This window comes from Phoxinus phoxinus (assembly GCF_949152265.1).
Source record: "Phoxinus phoxinus genome assembly, chromosome: 2".
NCBI classification, from domain to species: domain Eukaryota; kingdom Metazoa; phylum Chordata; class Actinopteri; order Cypriniformes; family Leuciscidae; genus Phoxinus; species Phoxinus phoxinus.
In genome coordinates this window covers 2396854-2416853 of record NC_136877.1, presented here as the reverse complement: position 1 = coordinate 2416853, position 20000 = coordinate 2396854, and the positions used below count along the sequence as shown (strand labels likewise).

Genomic DNA, 20000 nt, shown 5'->3' with positions numbered 1-20000 from the left:
GAATTCGCCTTTGGCTAAGCCACGCCCTAGAATGTAGATTGACCAATCACAGCGCAGCCAAGAACGAGCTCCACAGCGGTCCGACACTTCTTCACAGCGCTCCATTGACTTTAACACCGGCATCTCATATCTTTGGTCTCGGCAGGCTATTACCGTTGTAGTTTTATCAGAAATACGGTTAAACGTTGTGCCTGGGGCGTTTGTAACACAGATACGCGTTTCCCAGAGAGGTTGGAGGGGGGGTCCGTTTTTTCCCTTCCCAAAACCAGTCAAATCCTGACAAGTGTCGTCTTTGGATTAAACTGTGTGGACGTCTCAGTCAGCGAAACCCCTCAAGATCAACAACACACACTTTTGTGTTTTAACCTTACTGTGAAGTTATACTAGTTAGACAGTTTTATGTTATGATTTCTGTTCTCTATTGTTGATACGCTAGCACACGCTGCTAATAAATACAACGTTATACTCGCGAGTCCGTTTGCTTTGTAATAACGATTATGAATAGAGACCAGCTCTGCATGAACAGTGTCGCTCCTGATATTGTGAGTCCCAGTCTCCGTCTCCATTAGGATATGCGGTGGGTCATGTTTTGACTGTGACCGTTATGCTTTTGCCTCTATTTGGATCTTGTTGTTGCTTGCGTTTATGTCTTGAATATAGCCTTCGAACGCACACTGAGCCCCTTTTGCCTACTTTATTTATTTCCGACACTTTATTTGCTGCTCTATAAAAGTTTGATAAAATGTCAGCAGGAAGAGCCGTCACAGCATAAGCCATGTTGATACCAAACCAGAGCCCAGGTGAAGTTGACGGACGTAGCAACAGTAACTAAGGGGGGCGGGGCTTAGCCAAAGGCGAATTGGACCCTAATGAAAGTTTTACCACTAGATTATTTTTTAAAACAAAATATTAGTAGTTTTTGCAAAAATTACCCACCAGCCTTAAGCAAGCACCACATATAGTTTTATAATTTATCTAAAACTATTATAGAATCTATATTTACTACAGATCATGGTTTAAAAAGACCTCTCGGTTCATTGAAATGAGCCATCTTAGTGAATGAGTTTGCTAAATGAATCAGAGCTGAGCAACGGGTCTTAAAGGAACACTCATAGCCTCATTTTCCAACTCCCCGAGAGATAAACAGTTGAGTTAGACCGATTTAAAATCCATTCAGCCGATCTCCGGGTCTGGCAGTAGCACTTTTAGCATAGCTTAGCATAGATCATTGGAAAATTAGCCTATTTCCAAAAAAGTGGAGTGTTCCTTTAAGTCCTGGGGACTTTTATTTACTACACCCACATCAAATCAACATCTTGTTCGCAGAAGCTGGGTGTGTCAGGTTATTAAGAGCAATTTTCACTTCCACACGACTTCTACAACAGTGTGACTTCTGCTTTATGCCAACGTTTAATGCACTGTAGCCTTTTAGCCAACTTGCAACCGCCTGCCTTGTAAATTGGTGTAGGAACAACATAAGATCTAAGCAACACATTCCTAAGTATTTTGTGGCAGTACGAGACTGAACGATTGGGAAACACAGTTATAACCTGATGCGTTTATACACGTCTCTGCACTCGCCGAGAAAAGAAACCACTATCAAGCTCCACACAGCATTATAATGAATGCAATACTGTTGCTTTTATGCAACTGTTGATGCAGATGTAGAATTAGCAGTGACATTTAAATGGGTTTATGAAGATAGTTATGAAACTGGGTCTTGAATGCACTTTCAACACATGAAGTGGAAAGCTTTGGGAAAATAAAGTGAAGGAAAAAACTGCTGGACACACAACAGGCATTTTCATAACAGCAAACAGCACACGCTTCCGGCATCTTTCCATCAGGAAACCGTGTTTTGTTTACAGCTTCCCAATAAGCGCACCAGAGAATGAGATGAAAGTATGCGATGTTCATATGGCTTCTAATCTTTTTTGATATTTTGATTAGATTGCAGATGGAAGAAACTGCTTGAACCAATCTAATGTAGTTTTCCAGTTTATGCTGGTTTAGTTGGTCGATCAGTGGTTTCCCAGTCTAAAACCAGCAGAACAGACCAGCTTTGGCTGATTTAAATTTAATTTAATTTATTTATAAAGCACAATTAAAACAACGTAATGTTCACAAATAAAATTACACAAATTAAATGTACTTTCAGACAAACAATGACTAACAACATGATTGTTTTTCATTAGAATTATGCAATATCTTTTATTCAAAATTAATACAAATAAGCATTTATGCATTTAGCAGATGTTTTTATCCAAAGCAAAAATTGCACTTTTCACATTTTTCAATTATACAAAACATTTGTAAGTTGTCCCTGGGATCAGTACTCTTAAAGAGACAACGTTGTACATTATCAACGCTTATACCATGGTCTGGGTGAATACTCGATTCTGATTGGCTGCAGGGTGTCCATTAAAAAGTGATGTAGGACACCTTACACTCAAAAAAATACTGTGTTGTTTTAACCCAATTTTGGGTCAAATATGGACAAACCCAAACTTTGGATCAAAAATGCAATTAAAAAATTTAACCCAATGGCTGGGTTTGTCCATATTTTACCCAAAATTGGGTTAAAACAACCCAGCATTTTTTATAGTGTAGTAATGGAGTTCTAAAACCGTTAGATTTCGATTATAAAACTAATTAAAATATAAACTAATGTTTTAAAAATGTGTTATTTGGCAAGTGAACATGGTATAAGCGGGTTAATGCCCTTCGAGGTGTCCATTGTCTGGTATTAATGGACTTCGGCGGAGGCAACCGGACACCTCGTCGGGCATTGACCCTTACATTAAAGAGCTGGTGTGTTCAAACTAAATTATGCCAAAATTATGAAGTTCGTTTTGTGAGTTTCCGGAAAACTTTCCGGAAAGTTTTTGCAGTACTACTAAACGTCAACATTTTTGCACTTCTTTTTAATTCCCTGAGAATGTATATTCAACTCACTAATTAGGGTTTAGATTGGCCTGAAGATTCATTACATGGATCCTTCCAAAGGGCAGCTGATGCCTTATTGAGGCTCAGTGTGTAGTGTTGGAGACGGTGTTAATAGAGTCACGTGAGGCTGTGGAATGAGGGACGACCCCAAACACTGATAGGACACTGATAGGGACTGAAAAGCCTCGAAAACACTGGAATCCAACCTTCCCGTGCCCTTGAAAGAGTCTAACACAGGTTTCATGTTCAGGGTCAAGAGATGAGCAACATGAGTAGATGAACTACGATGGGAAAGCAAAGTTACTCATGCAAAATTAGACTTTGTACATTCTGTGCATTTAACATCTGTGGCCAGTTGCATACACTGCTTAGACTAGTCTAATCTAATTATTTAAGACTGGTCATCACTTTTTAAAGTCAGTTAAGTCAAAAGCTAGGTCGCATTTGAATCCAAAAAGTAAAACTTATTGCTTGCTGGTCAGACTAGCTCTTAGCTTATCGGTTATGTGTATGCAACTGTCCCCAGTGTTTAAGGATGGACTCATACGGCACACGCACGGAAAGCTGGAATAATATGGAAAGCTCAAATCTGATTGGCTGACTTTATGTAACCCTCTTTAAACTCTTGACTAAATGTAAATTTAATGCATCTTACCCTTTATTTGTATCGTCTGCTGCCTTTCACAGCAAAACCTGTATTTTTACAGAGCTTTACACAATAGAAATGGTAAAAGCAGCTTCACAATAATAAACAGGAAAGTAACAGAATTAATTATTGCAAACTTCATCAAATATGAGGCGAGTTCAAATTCAGCTGTAAAGCAGCTCTAAAAAAGATAATAGTTTGAATGTGAAAGACATAAACTAAAGTGAAATATATTACATTTGTTGCTTGCAGAATATGTTACGTTCTCACAATATAAAGCCACTTTTCAATGGGTCATTACATATGTCAGTGCAGTCAAATCAATCATATTTCTGGATTTTAAGCTCAACAAGCTGAAGGCGAACCCGAACTCCACCGGGTGACAGAAATGTAGGAAAAACAACCTTGGGAGAAACCCGTCGTGGTCAGGAGATTGCTAGCTAGGAAAGAGTTTGGGATTGTGCACTTTCATGTCGTGTCATGATTAGGGTTGGGTACCTAATGACTTTTAATGTCGGTACTTTTCTGTACTTTTAATGACTTTTAATGAGTACCGATTCACATCAAATCAATCTGTGCCAAATTTCGGTACCTGAGAAGTGAGAACGCATCTGTGCTTGAGACTATTTAAAGTCCCTGTAAAGTCAAAATTAAGTATGTGTTTGAGTTTATCACATTACAGAAAAATTTGTTATTAGCCACGCAGCCAAATTTGAATGATAAAAAAAGCCGGCAAGTACATAAAATAATCTATCAAAATCTTGAAAAAAAAAAGAGCAGTAGTCTCAGCTCTCAAATGCTGGGGGCGTGTCCGCTGGGGGGGCGTGTCTGCTGAGGGGCATGTCAGCTGGGGGCGAGTCAGCGGGGGGCGTGTCTGCTGGGGGGCGTGTCTGATGGGGGCGTGTCTGCTGGGGGTGTGTCTGCTGTGGAGCGTGTCTGCTGGGGGCGTGTCCGCTGGGGGGCTTGTCCGCTGGGGGCGTGTCTGCCGGGGGGCGTGTCTGCTGGGGGTGTGTCTGCTGTGGAGCGTGTCTGCTGGGGGCGTGTCCGCTGGGGGCTTGTCCGCTGGGGGCGTGTCTGCCAGGGGGCGTGTCTGCTGTGGGCGTGTCTGCTGTGGAGCGTGTCCACTGGGGGCGTGTCTGCTGGGGGCGTGTCTGATGGGGGGGGGGGGGTGTCTGCTGGGGGGCTGGGGGCGTGTCTGATGGGGGGGGGGGGTGTCTGCTGTGGGCGTGTCTGCTGTGGAGCGTGTCCACTGGGGGCGTGTCTGCTGGGGGCGTGTCTGATGGGGGGGGGCGTGTCTGCTGGGGGCGTGTCTGATGGGGGGGGGTGTCTGCTGGGGGGGGTGTCTGCTGGGGGCGTGTCTGCTGGGGGCGTGTCTGATGGGGGGCGTGTCTGCTGGGGGGGTTGTCTGCTGGGGGGGTGTCTGCTGGGGTGACGTGTCAGCTGGGGGGCGTGTCCTCGCAGGTAAGCTTCAGTCGCCACACTCAACTGTGGAGTTACTGTGGACTACCTACTATAATTATAACAAGCAAACAGGGCAACTTACACTCATTGGTGGGCACGCACTGCCGATGATGGCACCAGTGTTCGGCGCGACGGGAGGATGAAGGTCGAGGCGGGAGATAGTCGGTTCGGCCACATTCACCAGTAACAGCGGATTATCAGTGAATCCCAGTTGTCTCCGACTAAAGTTTATAAAACTATGCTGTGTAAAATGATCACTACAGAGGCGGGTTTTGGCCTCTGCACTATAATGAGAACATGAATGCATTTCCAGAGCCGCTCTGAGAGTCACTGAAGTTCTTTAGCATTTAAGAAAGTCCAGTTCGTTCTTTGATTTCTCTGGAAGTATATGGGTGGAGCTCGACAGTCCAACCACTCCCTAACCCATGTAACCGTATCCCTAAACATAACATTATCCCCACCTTGTTTTACATCTAGAGAGGAGGAGCTGGACCTTATTTGGGTCTGCAGTGCGCACCTCTTTTCCCTCCTCATTCCTGTGATAAAGTCTCTGTGCTCTTCTTTTCAGGAGGACGAAACGGAAGACGAGGATGAGGATGTAGAGCGAGAAGACGAGGGAATGTCGTGCAGTGAGACGGAGGACGAGGAGGGTCCTCACTCGAGCAGCGCAGCGGCACAGTTAGCGGCCCGTCTGCGTGCCACGGCTCAGCGATTCCTCAGGAACATGGGCCGAATCCTGGCCGTCACACTTCTGGCCCTGGCTGGTACGGGCGTCAGAAAACACACTTTACAGAAGCAGCACGATATAAACAGGGCTTGACATTAGAGGAGTAGTTCACTTTCAAATAAAAAATTCATAGTTAGATAGTTTACTCTCCCCCACGTCATCCAAGATATCCATTAGTGATGCTCCGATTGATCGGCCGATATTGGCTAAAAATAGCTTGGCGAACCCCAAAAGCGCAGATCAAAAAAGCCGATCACGTGACACTTTTTTCCACCTGCATGCGCGGCGCACGGGCACACAACAGCAGACCGGAGCTTGCCAGTGTCAACCGTCCTTCTCCCGACTGGAAGTTTTTCAAAGTGTCCGACAAAAATGGCAATTTGCGCAATGTATGTCGTGCTGAAAGCCCTCGAGGTGGAAGCCAACAACGGCATTTTAACACCAATAACATGATCAGGCATCTTCGAACGGATTTTCATCCGAGGTCTTAAATTTCATTAAGTCAGGTCTAAAAAAGGTTTTACCCTGCCGTTCACATATCGCGTCTTTTGCGCGCTCAAGTTCGTTATTTCAAATGTAGGTGTGCGGCGAGCGCGCTCATTATAGAAGCGATGCGGCCGTTTTTCCACGCGCAGCGAGATATAAAATATCAACTTCACAATTCAGCAAAAGCTTCTAAAACGTCTTTGTCGCCGTGGAGAGCGCGGTGCATGGTTGCATAGCAACGACAGACGCCACGGGAAAATCGGACCGAATTTTACTATTAATATTAAAAGATAAGATAATGTGCATTGTAAATGTCAGTAATTTATCTTTTTTTGACTCATTCTTTTTATAAAAAAACGATTTAAAGGCTGAAATATGAGGTTTACCTTTTTATAAAACCTTTTTTGTCAAAACTTTATTTGCACTTGTACATGTTTAGTAGATAACATGTTGCAAGACACTCTTTTAAAATCTAGCCATCATTTTTTATGTTATTATTTTAATGCTTATGTAAACAAAAAGTGCATATATATGCTAATTTTATTTGTTATTTGCTGGTTAATGCGTCGTGTAGGTCTTAAATGGCAATCTTTATGGTCTTAAAATGTCTTAAAACGGTCTTAAATTTGACTTGCAAAAGGTCTTCATGAATTTCTGTCTGATAAACAACGAACCTACTGGTTTTGGGATGTTTTGCATAATTGGTTGTTCCAGAAAGAAATCGTTCTTGCCACATCATAGTTAGTTTCATTTCTACAAATGGTGCAAACTCTGCTAGATTATAGATAAAAGATCTCCATTCCTCTGCCATTCTGTGATCGGCAATCGGCAGATCATGATTTTGGTGATCGGTAATCGGTGATCGGCCCCAAAAATGGACTTCATTAAAAAACTAGAACTGTACAAATTAAAAATGACTAGAAGTGTTTGAATTCATGCACACCTCATGTCTTTCTCTTCCCAGGAATCACTCTGCCCTCCGCATTCTCCGCCTTCTACTTCCTGCTGTTCATTGGCGTGTGCACATGGTGGGCTTGCCACTTTCCCATCAGCCATCTGGGGTTCAACACGCTGTGTGTGATGGTGGCCTTCTTCACTGGGGGACACCTGGTGTGTCTGTACCTGTACCAGAGCTCGTTCGCACAGGAGATGTTCTCCCCGGCGGGCCTGTGGGCCAGGTACGGCTCTGCATTACACTTCACATTCCCTTACGCTCTTCATTAGGGAAATGTAAAAATAACTGCGGTCATTAAGAGATATCACTCGCTGCTCTCGGCTGAATAACTTCTGTAGCTTTAATAAGAATCAGTGTATATTTAATTCATACAGTGAAAACTAAGCAGTGTTTTATTTTTACATCTGCTTATTGAGTTTCTGTTGTTAATAAACTAATGTAGGCCTTCCTGAAGCCCTGAAGCCCGTGGGTTACACTGATGTGAAAATAACACTTGTTATGTGACAGAAAAACACTGATGTTCACTTCCAGAAGCTGTAGGGATGTTTACTCCTCACAAAAAGAATGTAAAACACGTGTAGGTTATATCATTTTAAATATATTGTAAGGATAATTTAAGTTTATCTTACACACTTTAAGCATTATCGTATCGCATATCGAGTTATCGCATATCGCATTTTTCTTCAATGTCGTGCTGCGCTAGTTCATAATCACTTTCAATGCCCTGTTATTGATAGATTAATCTAATTTTGGCCAGTTAGTGTACCTAGTTGTGCAATATCATATTTTAAGAAAGGCTTGTAAAATTCTAGTTGTTTTTGCACATATTTCCCTATTTTTTTCAGGTTGTGGATTTTAATATATAATAAGAGATTCTCAAAGACTATTTTTGTAAAGTTTTTTGTTTGTTTGGTTGGTTAATAATTGCTAATTTCCCAAAATTAGCTTTTGGAATGACACGCGTTCATTTGTGTGTGCGTGTGTTTTTGTGTGTATAAGTGTGTGTGTGTGTGTGTGTTTTTTGTCTGTTTTGCACTCTTGATGTTTTAGAGATTCACCCCTTCACTGTTGAGTCCTTTTTTTCTGCATCCTGGCTGATCTGTAGATTGTATGCACAAAAAAACTCTGTATTTTCATATTTTTGCCAATTTGCCATTCATTTCCTATGGGGGTCATTTTTGACCCGAAGGTCCTGAGTGTGACTATTTTTTTACGACCACTTAGACTTCTCAAATCCTGTCCCCAATTTTTTTGGGTGTTCATATACCAAGTACCAATAAAGTCACCAAGTTTCGGACCATTCCGATGAAGCTACAATTTTTAAAGTCGGCATGAATTCAAAATTGACCCTATTTACTTTGTTAGCGGATATTACTAGTCTTGTGGTGAACAATTAATTAATTGGTTAATCGCTTAACCACTCCCTCAAACCGTTACTCTGCTATGAGCGAGAGATGGAGAGGAGGAGCACTGAAGTAAAACCCTCTGTTCAATATTCCCTTTCACTCGGAAATGCGTCACAACACTTGAGAAAAGTCGTTCCAGATGCAACTTCCAGATCACGCGGACTTTAACATTTTTTTTTTTTAAACGCTTCAGGGCCATTTTTGACCCGAAATACCCCAGAGTTAAAGGTGCAGTAAGTGATTTATGGGAAACGCTATTGAAAGTGGATCGGTCTGAGCACCAAAACACTTGTAGCCAATCAGCAGTAGGGGGCGTGTCCACTCATGAGGGGGGAGGGGCCTGTGCTGCAAAGTGTGTTTGTGGGTTTTGGGGGCGGAGCTTTCAAGATAGGGGAGTGATCCCATTGGGTAGGGGCGTGTTTGTTTGGATGATTTCAAATATCAACAGTTTCCCAGAAATCACTTACTGCACCTTTAGGAACATTTACGTTTTAATTGTAACATATTTAGATTAGCATGTTCATGATGATGAACATCATAACACTAGTGACAGCACTTCTGTGAAGTGTGATTTTAGTATAATTGAGTTACTAACATTTAAATAATTTTTATATTTTGAATTTGTTTTATATAATTTATATATTTTGAAATTATTATTTTTCCATATACATTTTTGTTAAAGTTTTATTCATTTTGTTGTATTATTTTGTCATTTGTTTTAGTTTTAGTTATTTTAGTACATCAAGTTTATGGAGGAACAAACCTGAAGAAAAAAGAGTTTCTCACGTTTTAGTTTTTCCAGTTTCTCACCTTACCTTACCGTACTGTTACAGCAGTGTGTGTGTGTGTGTGTGTGTATGTGTGTGTGTGTGTGTGTGTGTGTGTGTGTGTGTGTGTGTGTGTGTGTGTGTGTGTGTGTGAGAGTGAGATGTAAATGCGAGAGCCTCAGGCTGGGGAGGTGAAGGTGCAAGGACTGCATAACGCACTGAGACTCGAGCCCTCGACATGTATCATTACACAGTATATGCATTTCTCCTGACCCATAAATCCTGCTGACCTTTGCACTGTTGCAGAGACTGTCACAGCTGTCAGAGTCACTTAAAACACAATTTGTCTGTACATCGCACGTCTCATGCGCATTGCTGTCAGATCAAGATTATTAGTGTTCATTAAAGGTGCAGTGTGTAAGTTTTAGCGGCATCTAGTGGTGAGACTGTGAATTGCACCCAACAGAAGTTACGGTGGCCGACAGGAAGTGATGTCGTCGCCAGACAGCAGTTAAGCAATGAGGTTTCTTTACAAAGATAATGTAAGAAATGTTTAAAGTAAGTGATGTTTACTTAATTATTCAGTAAAACGATGTTATTGTGAATATTATTGTTACTTGTTCATCATTGTGTCAGTGTTTTATTCGCTGACTTTAGCTTTAGCTTCTTATCATGAAGAACAACATAGTGACGAAACGCGTTTGTCCGTTCAGGGCCACCGTAGAAACATGTCGATGTAAGCGGACCCGCGGTGTGTGTAGAAACATGTCGATGTAAGCGGACCCGCGGTGTGTGTAGAGGGGAAATGCTCATTTAATATATAATGGTGGTAGATAATAATAATAATATATCTATTAATAATGGTTCTCATCGTTGAAAAGCCGTTTTTACTGCTTAATACTGATACTTTTGTGTCATTCTAAATGTCTTTACCGTCACTCCTGATCTTTTGATTTAATGTGTCCTTGCGGAATAAAAATATAAATATTTTTCTTTCTTAAGAATCATAAATGTTTCTTGAGCATCAGATCATCATATTATAGTGATTTCTGGAGGATCATGTGACACTGAAGACTGGAGTAATGATGCTGAAAATTCAGCTTTGATCACAGGAATAAATTTACTATATATATATATATGTATTTACTAAACACTTTACTATATATTAACATAAAAAACAGCTGTTTTAAATTTAAAAAATAATATTTCAAAATTGTTGCTGTATTTTTGATCAAGGAAATGCAGCTTTGGTGAGCAGAAGATACTTTCAAAAAACATAATTATTTAAAACTTTTGACCAGTTGATTCATATTTCTCTGAATGGGAGAAAGTGCAATATGACAATTATGTGTGTTTTCTTGTGTTTCCTCTGTTTGCGTCCAGACTGTTCGGCCTGAAGGATGTAATAAAGCCTGGAAACTGCTCCTCTTTCGACCTGGTGCTCAACACTCATCACGACTGGCCCGTGTACGTCAGTCCCGGGATTCTCCTGCTCCTGTACTTCTCTGTGACCGTTGTGCTGAAGATCAACACTTACAGTCTCAGCCACACGGACGAGGTGCTTTCACACACGTCACACACACATCTAAGAGATCATTCACACACGTCACACACACATCTAAGAGATCATTCACACAAACACCATCTCAAGTTTCTGCTATACGTGTGATTCAGAAGTGCTGTGTTCAAACCAGTGGATGCCAAGCTTTAGAAAGGAGAATACAAGAACCATGAAAATAATGCATTTCATTCAAAGACATCGAAGGCGATTCACTGAATATCTTTGGTTTTAACTTTTAACTTCTTTGGTTTGGTTTATTTTGGTTTAGTCTGGTAGTGCATTAAAAAACTGTTTCTCAGTCTGTGAAACTAACTTCATGTTTGTGTGTCTGATCCGTGACGGTTTTAAAGTGTTCAACGTTACCATGTTTTTACCAGGCTATTACTACATTTACCACCTTTAATTCTTTGACATTTTAAATGTTTCTACAGCAACACAGCAAAAACTAATGTGTTGCAAGATTTTTTAATTTTTTTAAATATATTTTAGAAATTGTATTTGAATATACCATTGTATGAAATTTATAAGCACATATAATATGGGAATTACCAGTGTGAAGTCCATTGACTTCAGTGGATTAATTTCAATTAGTTTGAATTTATAACTCACAAGTTCTCAAATCAGTCTAAATTTATGAAAACTACACATTTTTTTCATGTTTTCAAACAAAATATATGAATTTGACTGATTTACAGATGAAAAGTAAGTTGATAAACAGCCCGAATCTCTTTTTAATGCAGCAATGCTTCATCAATAACACTTATTTTTCGAACCCTTCTTTCTCACATTTATTCTGTTTGGTCCATGAACTTATGATCTACAAACAGTCATTACTTTAATCTGAATTTTTATTTTAATTTCAGAATTATTGTGTGTGTGTGTGTGTGTGTGTGTCTGTATACGCAAGCATGTTTATAAACAACATGCGGGGAAAATGTGTGTGTGAGTGTGAGAACAATTTAACTAACAGATGAAAAAATAAAACATAATTATATGTGTAAAGCCGCAGTTTAGTTTCGGGTCAAAACAGACCCGGGTCGCAAAAGGTGTAACTAATTTGTTTAAATAGTTGTATCTTTTACATTTTTTAATAACAATGTTTATTTTGACAGTAACACATTTCCAAAATTGTATTTTCTTACTAAAAACTACGGATAATTTTTTTTTTTAATAAATAAAACAATGCATCTCTTTTGGGTCAAAAAGCACTGTAGGCATTAGATACAGTAAACCCAAACATCTTAATCCACTTATTAACGTGTGTCTCGTTGTGTGTGTGTGTGTGTGTGTGTGTGTGTGTGTGTGTGTGTGTGTGTGTGTGTGTGTATGAACTGATGTAATGTGTGTGTGTGTGTGTGTGTATGAACTGATGTAATGTGTGTGTGTGTGTGTGTGTGTGTGTGTGTGTATGTGTGTGTATGAACTGATGTAATGTCTGTGTGTGTGTGTGTGTGTGTGTGTGTGTGTGTGTGTGTGTGTGTGTGTATGAGCTGATGTAATATGTGTGTTTGTTTAGAGCCATGAGGCTGGAGAAGTGAAGAGCGTTCAGGCTGATGAAGTGGAGCTCAGGCTGTGGGAGGAACGCAGTGAAGATGACACTAAAGTAAGATCTCTCACACACACACACACACACACACACACACACACACACACACACACACACACACACACACACACACACAGAGGCAATTACATGTGTAATAATTGAAAATGGCAATATTGTCCCCATTTCGATCACAATATTTGTGATCCTGAACCACAAAACCCAGTCACATGTCGCACGGGTATATCTGTGGCAATAGCCAACGATACACTGTACGGGTCAAAATTACCGTATCCATTTTTCTTTTATGCCAGAAATCATGAGGATATTAAGATCATGTTCCATGAAGATATTTAGTAAATTTCTACCGTAAATATATAAAACATGTATTTTTGTGAGTGAATGCAGCACAATCGTGAACATAAATGCACAACTTTAAAGGAGATTTTCTCAATGTTTACATTTTTTTGGCATCCTCAGATTCCAGATTTTCAATAGTCATATCTCAACCAAATATTGTCATATCCTAACAAACCACACATCAATGGAAATATTATTTATTCAGCTTTCAGATGATGTATACATCTCAATTAAAAAATTTTTACCCATGTGACTGGTTTTGTGTTTGTGTTTTTTACGACCCACAGTAACATACAGTGATGCAATATGCTCAACTTTCTTATTGTAATTTCACCATTTTGAATTGAAAATATGCAATCATTTAAATGTCACTCATTACTGAATGTGACGAGACAAGAAAGGATTTTTTTTTTTTTTTTTTTTTTGACATACAAACAAGAGGTAATGTGTGCATATTTTTAAATGAAATATTATTTGCAAAGAGTTTAAATGGATTACTTCACAACTATATAGGCAATAATTAGACCGAGAACTTATTTTACCGTTCTTATTTCTTCTTAAATCCCTTTTAATCATTTAATTATTTAATTTCTTTACCAACCTCTCTTAAAAAAAAAAAAAAAAAAAAAAACACATATTGTAGCTTTAACATGCTATATAAAATATCTGTGGGGTATTTTGAGCTAAACTTGAGCACACAGACACACACACACACACACACACACACACTCTGGGGACATCAGAGACTTATTGTCCATCTTGTGAAAGGGCATTACACCACTCCTTTAGTGTCAGGCCGTCTGGGAATGAATCATGTTTGCTGTTTGTCTGGTTTAGCAAACGCTCCTCGCCGCGGGAGAGTGTCCTGTGTCTGCAACACACGTCTCTAAAGATCCCGTGACCAACGGCTCAAGCACACATGACACGGGTAGGGGAACAAATGTACTTTACTTTGTATTTACACGTACAGAAGACAACAGTTCACATTGAAGTGTGTGTTTATGAGCCTGACCCTGTGTGTGTGTGTGTGTGTGTGTGTGTGTGTGTGTGTGTGTGTGTGTGTGTGTGTGTGTGTGTGTGTGTGTGTGTGTGTGTGTGTGTGTGTGTGTGTGTGTGTGTGTGTGTGTGCAGGAACCGCTGGAGTGTCTTCGGCTGATAATCCTCTTCGTCTGGTGGGACGGATGATCTTACAACAAAGTTACATTTGTGCCCTAATCGCCATGATGGTAAAACAAACATACAAAAATCTATCTATCTATCTATCTATCTATCTATCTATCTATCTATCTATCTATCTATCTATCTATCTATCTATCTATCTATCTATCTATCTATCTATCTATCTATCTATCTATCTATCTATCTATCTATCTATCTATCTATCTATCTCTCCATCCATCCATCCATTACATCCGTCCATCCATTTATCCATCCATTACATCCATCCATCCATCCATTTATCCATCCATCCCTCCCTCCCTCCATCCATCCATCCATCCATCCATCCATCCATCCATCCATCCATTTATCCATCCATCCATCCATCCATTTATCCATCCATCCATCCATTTATCCATCCATCCATCCATGTATCCATCCCTCCCTCCATCCATCCATCCATCCATTACATCCATCCATCCATTACATCCATCCATCCATCCATTTATCCATCCATCCATTACATCCATCCATCCATCCATTTATCCATCCATCCATCCATTACATCCATCCATCCATCCATCCATTACATCCATCCATCCATCCATTTATCCATCCCTCCCTCCATCCATCCATCATCCATTTATCCATCCATCCATTTATCCATCCATCCATCCATCCATTTATCCATCCATCCATCCATCCATCCATCCATTTATCCATCCATCCATCCATCCATTTATCCATCCATCCATCCATCCATTTATCCATCCATCCATCCATTTATCCATCCATCCATCCATCTAACCATCCATCCATCCATCCATCTCTCCATCCATCTCTCCATCCATCCATCTTTCCATCCATCTAACCATCCATCCATCCATCCATTTATCCATCTCTCCATCCATTTATCCATCCATCTCTCCATCCATCCATCAATTTATCCATCCATCTCTCCATCCATCCATCCATTTATCCATCCATCCATCCATCCATCTCTCCATCCATTTATCCATCCATTTATCCATCAATTTATCCATCCATCTCTCCATCCATCCATCCATCAATTTATCCATCCATCCATTTATCCATCCATCCATCTCTCCATCCATCCATCCATCCATCTCTCCATCCATCTAACCATCCATCAATTTATCCATCCATCCATTTATCCATCCATCCATCTCTCCATCCATCCATCCATCCATCTCTCCATCCATCCATCCATCAATTTATCCATCCATCTCTCCATCCATCAATCCATCCATCTCTCCATCCATCCATCCATCCATTTATCCATCCATCCATCCATCCATCTCTCCATCCATTTATCCATCCATCCATCAATTTATCCATCCATCTCTCCATCCATCCATCAATTTATCCATCCATCTCTCCATCCATCCATCCATTTATCCATCTCTGCATCCATCTCTCCATCCATCCATCCATTTATCCATCCATCCATCCATCCATCCATCTCTCCATCCATTTATCCATCCATCCATCAATTTATCCATCCATCTCTCCATCCATCCATCCATTTATCCATCTCTCCATCCATCTCTCCATCCATCTCTCCATCCATCTCTCCATCCATCCATCCATCCATCTAAAATATTTTTTACTGGTCAATTTTGAGATTTTGGGCTATTTGTCTTCAATAACACGTCTTCTTCTTTCAGACTTGTGCTGAAAAAAAGTCAGAAATACACATTTAGGTCTTTATTTTACTACACTTTGTATGTTTGTATCTGTAGATTTCTCATAAATTCATTTAAGCTTTTAAGCAAAAACTTTTAAGTTATATTTATTTCCCCAGAAAACGAGACTTAATATCTTATGTAATTTTGCTACTTTAGTAAATGCATCTTGATTTAAGAATTTTTTTATATTTGGACTGGAAACAAGACAGAAATACTAAGTAAGGACAGCATTTTTTGCAGTGTCTAAAGTATGTCCCTGTGTCGACACAGTTTTTAAGCTTTCCTAACAGTGGAGTATTAGTATTGGCGCTCGCAACGTCAAGGTCATGGGTTCGATTCCCCGGGAAAGCAAGAACTGATAAGAAAGTAAATGTGTATCTTGAAATGCAATGTAAGTCGCTCTGGATAAAGCATGGATGTGAACGTGTTCCTCTTGCAGGTGTGGAGTATAACGTACCACAGCTGGCTGACGTTCGTGCTTCTGCTGTGGTCGTGTCTGGTCTGGATGCTTCGGGCACGCCAGCACTTCGCTGCGCTCTGCTCTCCCTTCATCCTCCTGTATGGCCTGGCTCTCTGTGGGCTTCAGTATGTGTGGGCCATGGATCTGGAGGCCGAGCTTCCCCAGCACATCGGCACCATGAGCCTGCGCCAGCTGGGCCTGGACCGAGCGCATTACCCCTGCCTGCGCCTGGGAGCCATGGTGAGGACTGGCAGATGGGCTTTAGTGTGACTGCCATTATCATATAAAATCTGGGTTCAATAGGCTTGACATTAACTTTTTTCCTCACCAGCCACTCTGGCTAGTACCGTATTTTCCTGACTATAAGTCACACTTCTTTTCATAGTTTGGCTGGTCCTGCGACTTATAGTCAGGTGCGACTTATATATCAAAATTAATTCATACTGGCTGAGATGAACCAAGAGAAAACATTACCGTCTACAGCCGCGAGAGGGCGCTCTAGTTGGCGGAGTTGTTCAGAAGCGACACCGAGGAAGAACTCAATGGATTCAGTGATGAGGAATGAGATCGGGAGCTTGTTTACCGGTAACTTGTTGGACTCGCTGGCTAATGTTAATTTAGCCTATTCAGCCTCAGGTATATGTTCTTTATGCTATTGCTGTTGTGGAGCTGAATAACTGTTAATGTGTTACGCTAACACACCGGACACTATTCAGCTGTTGTTCTGTGTGCTGTTGTGTCGCTGAATAACTGTTAATGTGTTACGCTAACACACCGGACACTATTCAGCTGTTGTTCTGTGTGCTGTTGTGGAGCTGAATAACCTTTCCAGATTAAATGTCTGTTCTTGGTCTTGGATTTTGTGAAATAAATTTCTAAATAAATGCGACTTATAGTCCAGTGCGACTTATATATGTTTTTTTCCTCTTCATGACGCATTTTTTGACTGATGCGACTTATAGTCCGGAAAATACAGTAGTTTTCCAACGTTTCTAGCCACTCAGCATTTTCACTGGCCATAATTTTGACATCGATACCATGGGGAAAAACTGCTATATAAATATTCGTAATATTATCTCATAATTATTACAGCAGGTTTATTAGGCTGCTGTCTCTTTAAAGCCGACGCACGGATCCGTTACACTGCTACACATGCGCTTTCTTTCTCAACTGTTTATGTTCACTTAAAACTCACTGTGTTTACGTGAATACTCATCAAGACCGGCATTTTGACATTATGTTGTGTGTGTTTGACTGTTTAAGCGCAATAAACAGCGATAAAGGGCTCAGTTTAGTTCTGAGAGGCGGCTTTATGTGCCGCACATTTGGGTTTGAGCACAAAATCTGCAGGAATTAGTAAAATTATCCGCAATACGCGCAATCCCTCGCCGAAATATAAGCCCTGTAACACCAGCAATATTCATCCAGAGCAAATGAAAGGAGTGAGTGAGGAGAGGCGGGTTTGTGTGTCACTCGCATATGTGTGTATATGAGAGAGAGAGAGAGAGAGAGAGAGATGCTGGTATCGTGAGTCTATTCTGCGGGAAATGAGCATTTTTTAAAAGACTACTATTGAAAAATAACTTTGCAGCTCAAATATTAAGCAACTTTTTTCATAAAATCGTTTTTATGGGATTTTATAAAATCATTTTTATGAGATTTTATAAAATCATAAGCTTCGAATTTTTGCATTTTGAACCCTGAAAGCCGAATTACTGAGTCTGGTGAATCATCTTTGGTCAAATCCAACAGATGCCGTTAAAATGCCACAAAAATTCAAGATACGAGAGCAAAAAATTACTTATATTTATATCATATGATATTGTTTAGCAATATCACATGAGCAAGAGTTTTTTTTTTTTAAAGACTACTATTGAAAAATAACTTTGCAGCTCAAATATTAAGCAACTTTTAATGGAAAAATTATTGTAAGAGATTTTATAAAATCATAAGCTTTGACACAAATTGTCCCCATTCACTTTCATTGTAATTTTTCATTTTAGAATACAAGCGATCAGTCGAAGTTGTTTTTTGTGAATATTCAACAATATGCCATAAATGCTGTCGAGGTTAACGTGTATCGAGCTGGAACGGTCCTTTAAGATCCCAATTCACACACTATCTGTTCTAAATAGTATTTCAAATGAGAAATTTTCCCAAATCATTACATGTTGAAAATACCCGGAAAACCTGTGAACATCCGTGTACACTCTAACGGCTAATATTGCCCACAATGCATTGCGGCTTGGACGAGGATTCGATTAGAACTACAAACATGAATAAAAAGTGTTAAAAAACTACAAAAAATGGCGGATGTGCGAGACCGACGGTTAAGTGTAGAGGTTTAGATAAAGGGGTTTGAGTGATTAATAATCACTTATTCAATAATCATTTATTCAATGTTATCCATGTTATATTTCATCTGCAACTTTCTGAAAGATACATTTGGCCATTAACCTTTTAAATGCATCATGTACACATGAGGAGAGTCTCTGCATGAACGGCCCATTCTCATACAGTTGGAAAATAAATGAAATATAATATTTTATTAACTCTTTAAAGGTAGGGTAGGTCAGAATTGTCTAAAAAAACTTTTATTCAAATTTGTTTAAACTGTCTTTATATACCAATACATAATTAAAATGTAAGTACTCTGAAATAGAGTGTATAAAAAACTGAGTGACTATAGTGTATTTAATCTTCAATAAACACAGCTCATTAATTCCATTCACTCCCACCTAAAAACGGGGTCGCGACTGCACGCACGTGGGCGGAGCCAGTAATAGCGGCGGTAGTCATGGCGACGGAGAGTGACAGTCGCGCAAGCCAATCACTTGTTTCGTCCCGGTAGGAATTAATGAGCTGTGTTTTTTGAAGATTAAATACACTAGAGTCACTCAATTTTTATACTCTCTTTTTTAAAGTACTTACATTTTAATTATGTATTAGTATATAAAGACAGTTTAAGCCAATTTGAAAAAAAGTTCTTTAGACAATTCTTACCTACCCAACCTTTAAGATGATTGACTTTAATTTACATGGTAACAGGATCCACTTCTTCAAGTTACGTTCCTGTATGATAAATGGCTGTATGTATTGGGATAGATACAAGCTTGAAGATGTAGATAGGAAAACTTGTAGTCACTTGCTGCATTTTTACACAATCCAACCACATGATCAGTCATAATCCTCATGATGTTACTCAATATACTGTGAGGAAAGTGTACATATTGCTTCACTCTCTCTCTTTATTCTCAGCTGCTGTTCACATTGACGTTTTGGCTTCTGCTGAGACAGTCGGTGAAGGAAACGTTCAGCAGAAGGAAGAGCGCGAGCGTCCCGCTGCAGGAGGTCACGACTGGAGGTGAGCGGGAACACCGGGAACATCATTCTCCCACAACTGAACAAAACCACATGTAGTTTACTAGAGGTTCTGCCAAAATGTGCATTGCTCCAGTCTACTTACAAAAATAATCATTTTAATTACTTAATGATTCAATGACAAACACATTTTTTAACAGTCACTTGTCGCCACCTACTGGTGTAACGATGTAATTGATACAATCTTTATTTAAAGGTATAGTGGAAGATTTTCCAGAATTTTAGAAAAGAACCGCCCTCTCCACTTTTTGAAGAAATGCACATGCGCAACTCTTCCTGCTCCCGAGAGGGAACGCCTATTAAACGTGTGCACGAGAGAGCGTGCACGAGCCCATAAAACGTGTGCACGAGAGAGCGTGCACGAGCCCAGTTCTCCTCGTGCACGCTCTGTTTACAAGTCGCTGTCGGCACGGCTCATACAAGCCGACTTTCAG

At 40.0% G+C, this 20000-nt stretch overlaps 1 protein-coding gene across 1 annotated transcript in view; it reads left to right on the top strand.

The window, feature by feature from the left end:
* The window catches only part of piezo1 (piezo type mechanosensitive ion channel component 1 (Er blood group)), a 140989-nt gene that overhangs the window by 55933 nt on the left and 65056 nt on the right, over positions 1-20000 (top strand). The window contains exons 6-13 of the mRNA XM_079589536.1: positions 5622-5817; positions 7231-7444; positions 10778-10952; positions 12472-12558; positions 13696-13786; positions 13990-14084; positions 16165-16425; positions 19444-19549. Of these exons, the coding sequence (XP_079445662.1) occupies positions 5622-5817; positions 7231-7444; positions 10778-10952; positions 12472-12558; positions 13696-13786; positions 13990-14084; positions 16165-16425; positions 19444-19549 (1225 nt within the window). The remainder of the gene's footprint in view (positions 1-5621; positions 5818-7230; positions 7445-10777; positions 10953-12471; positions 12559-13695; positions 13787-13989; positions 14085-16164; positions 16426-19443; positions 19550-20000) is intronic.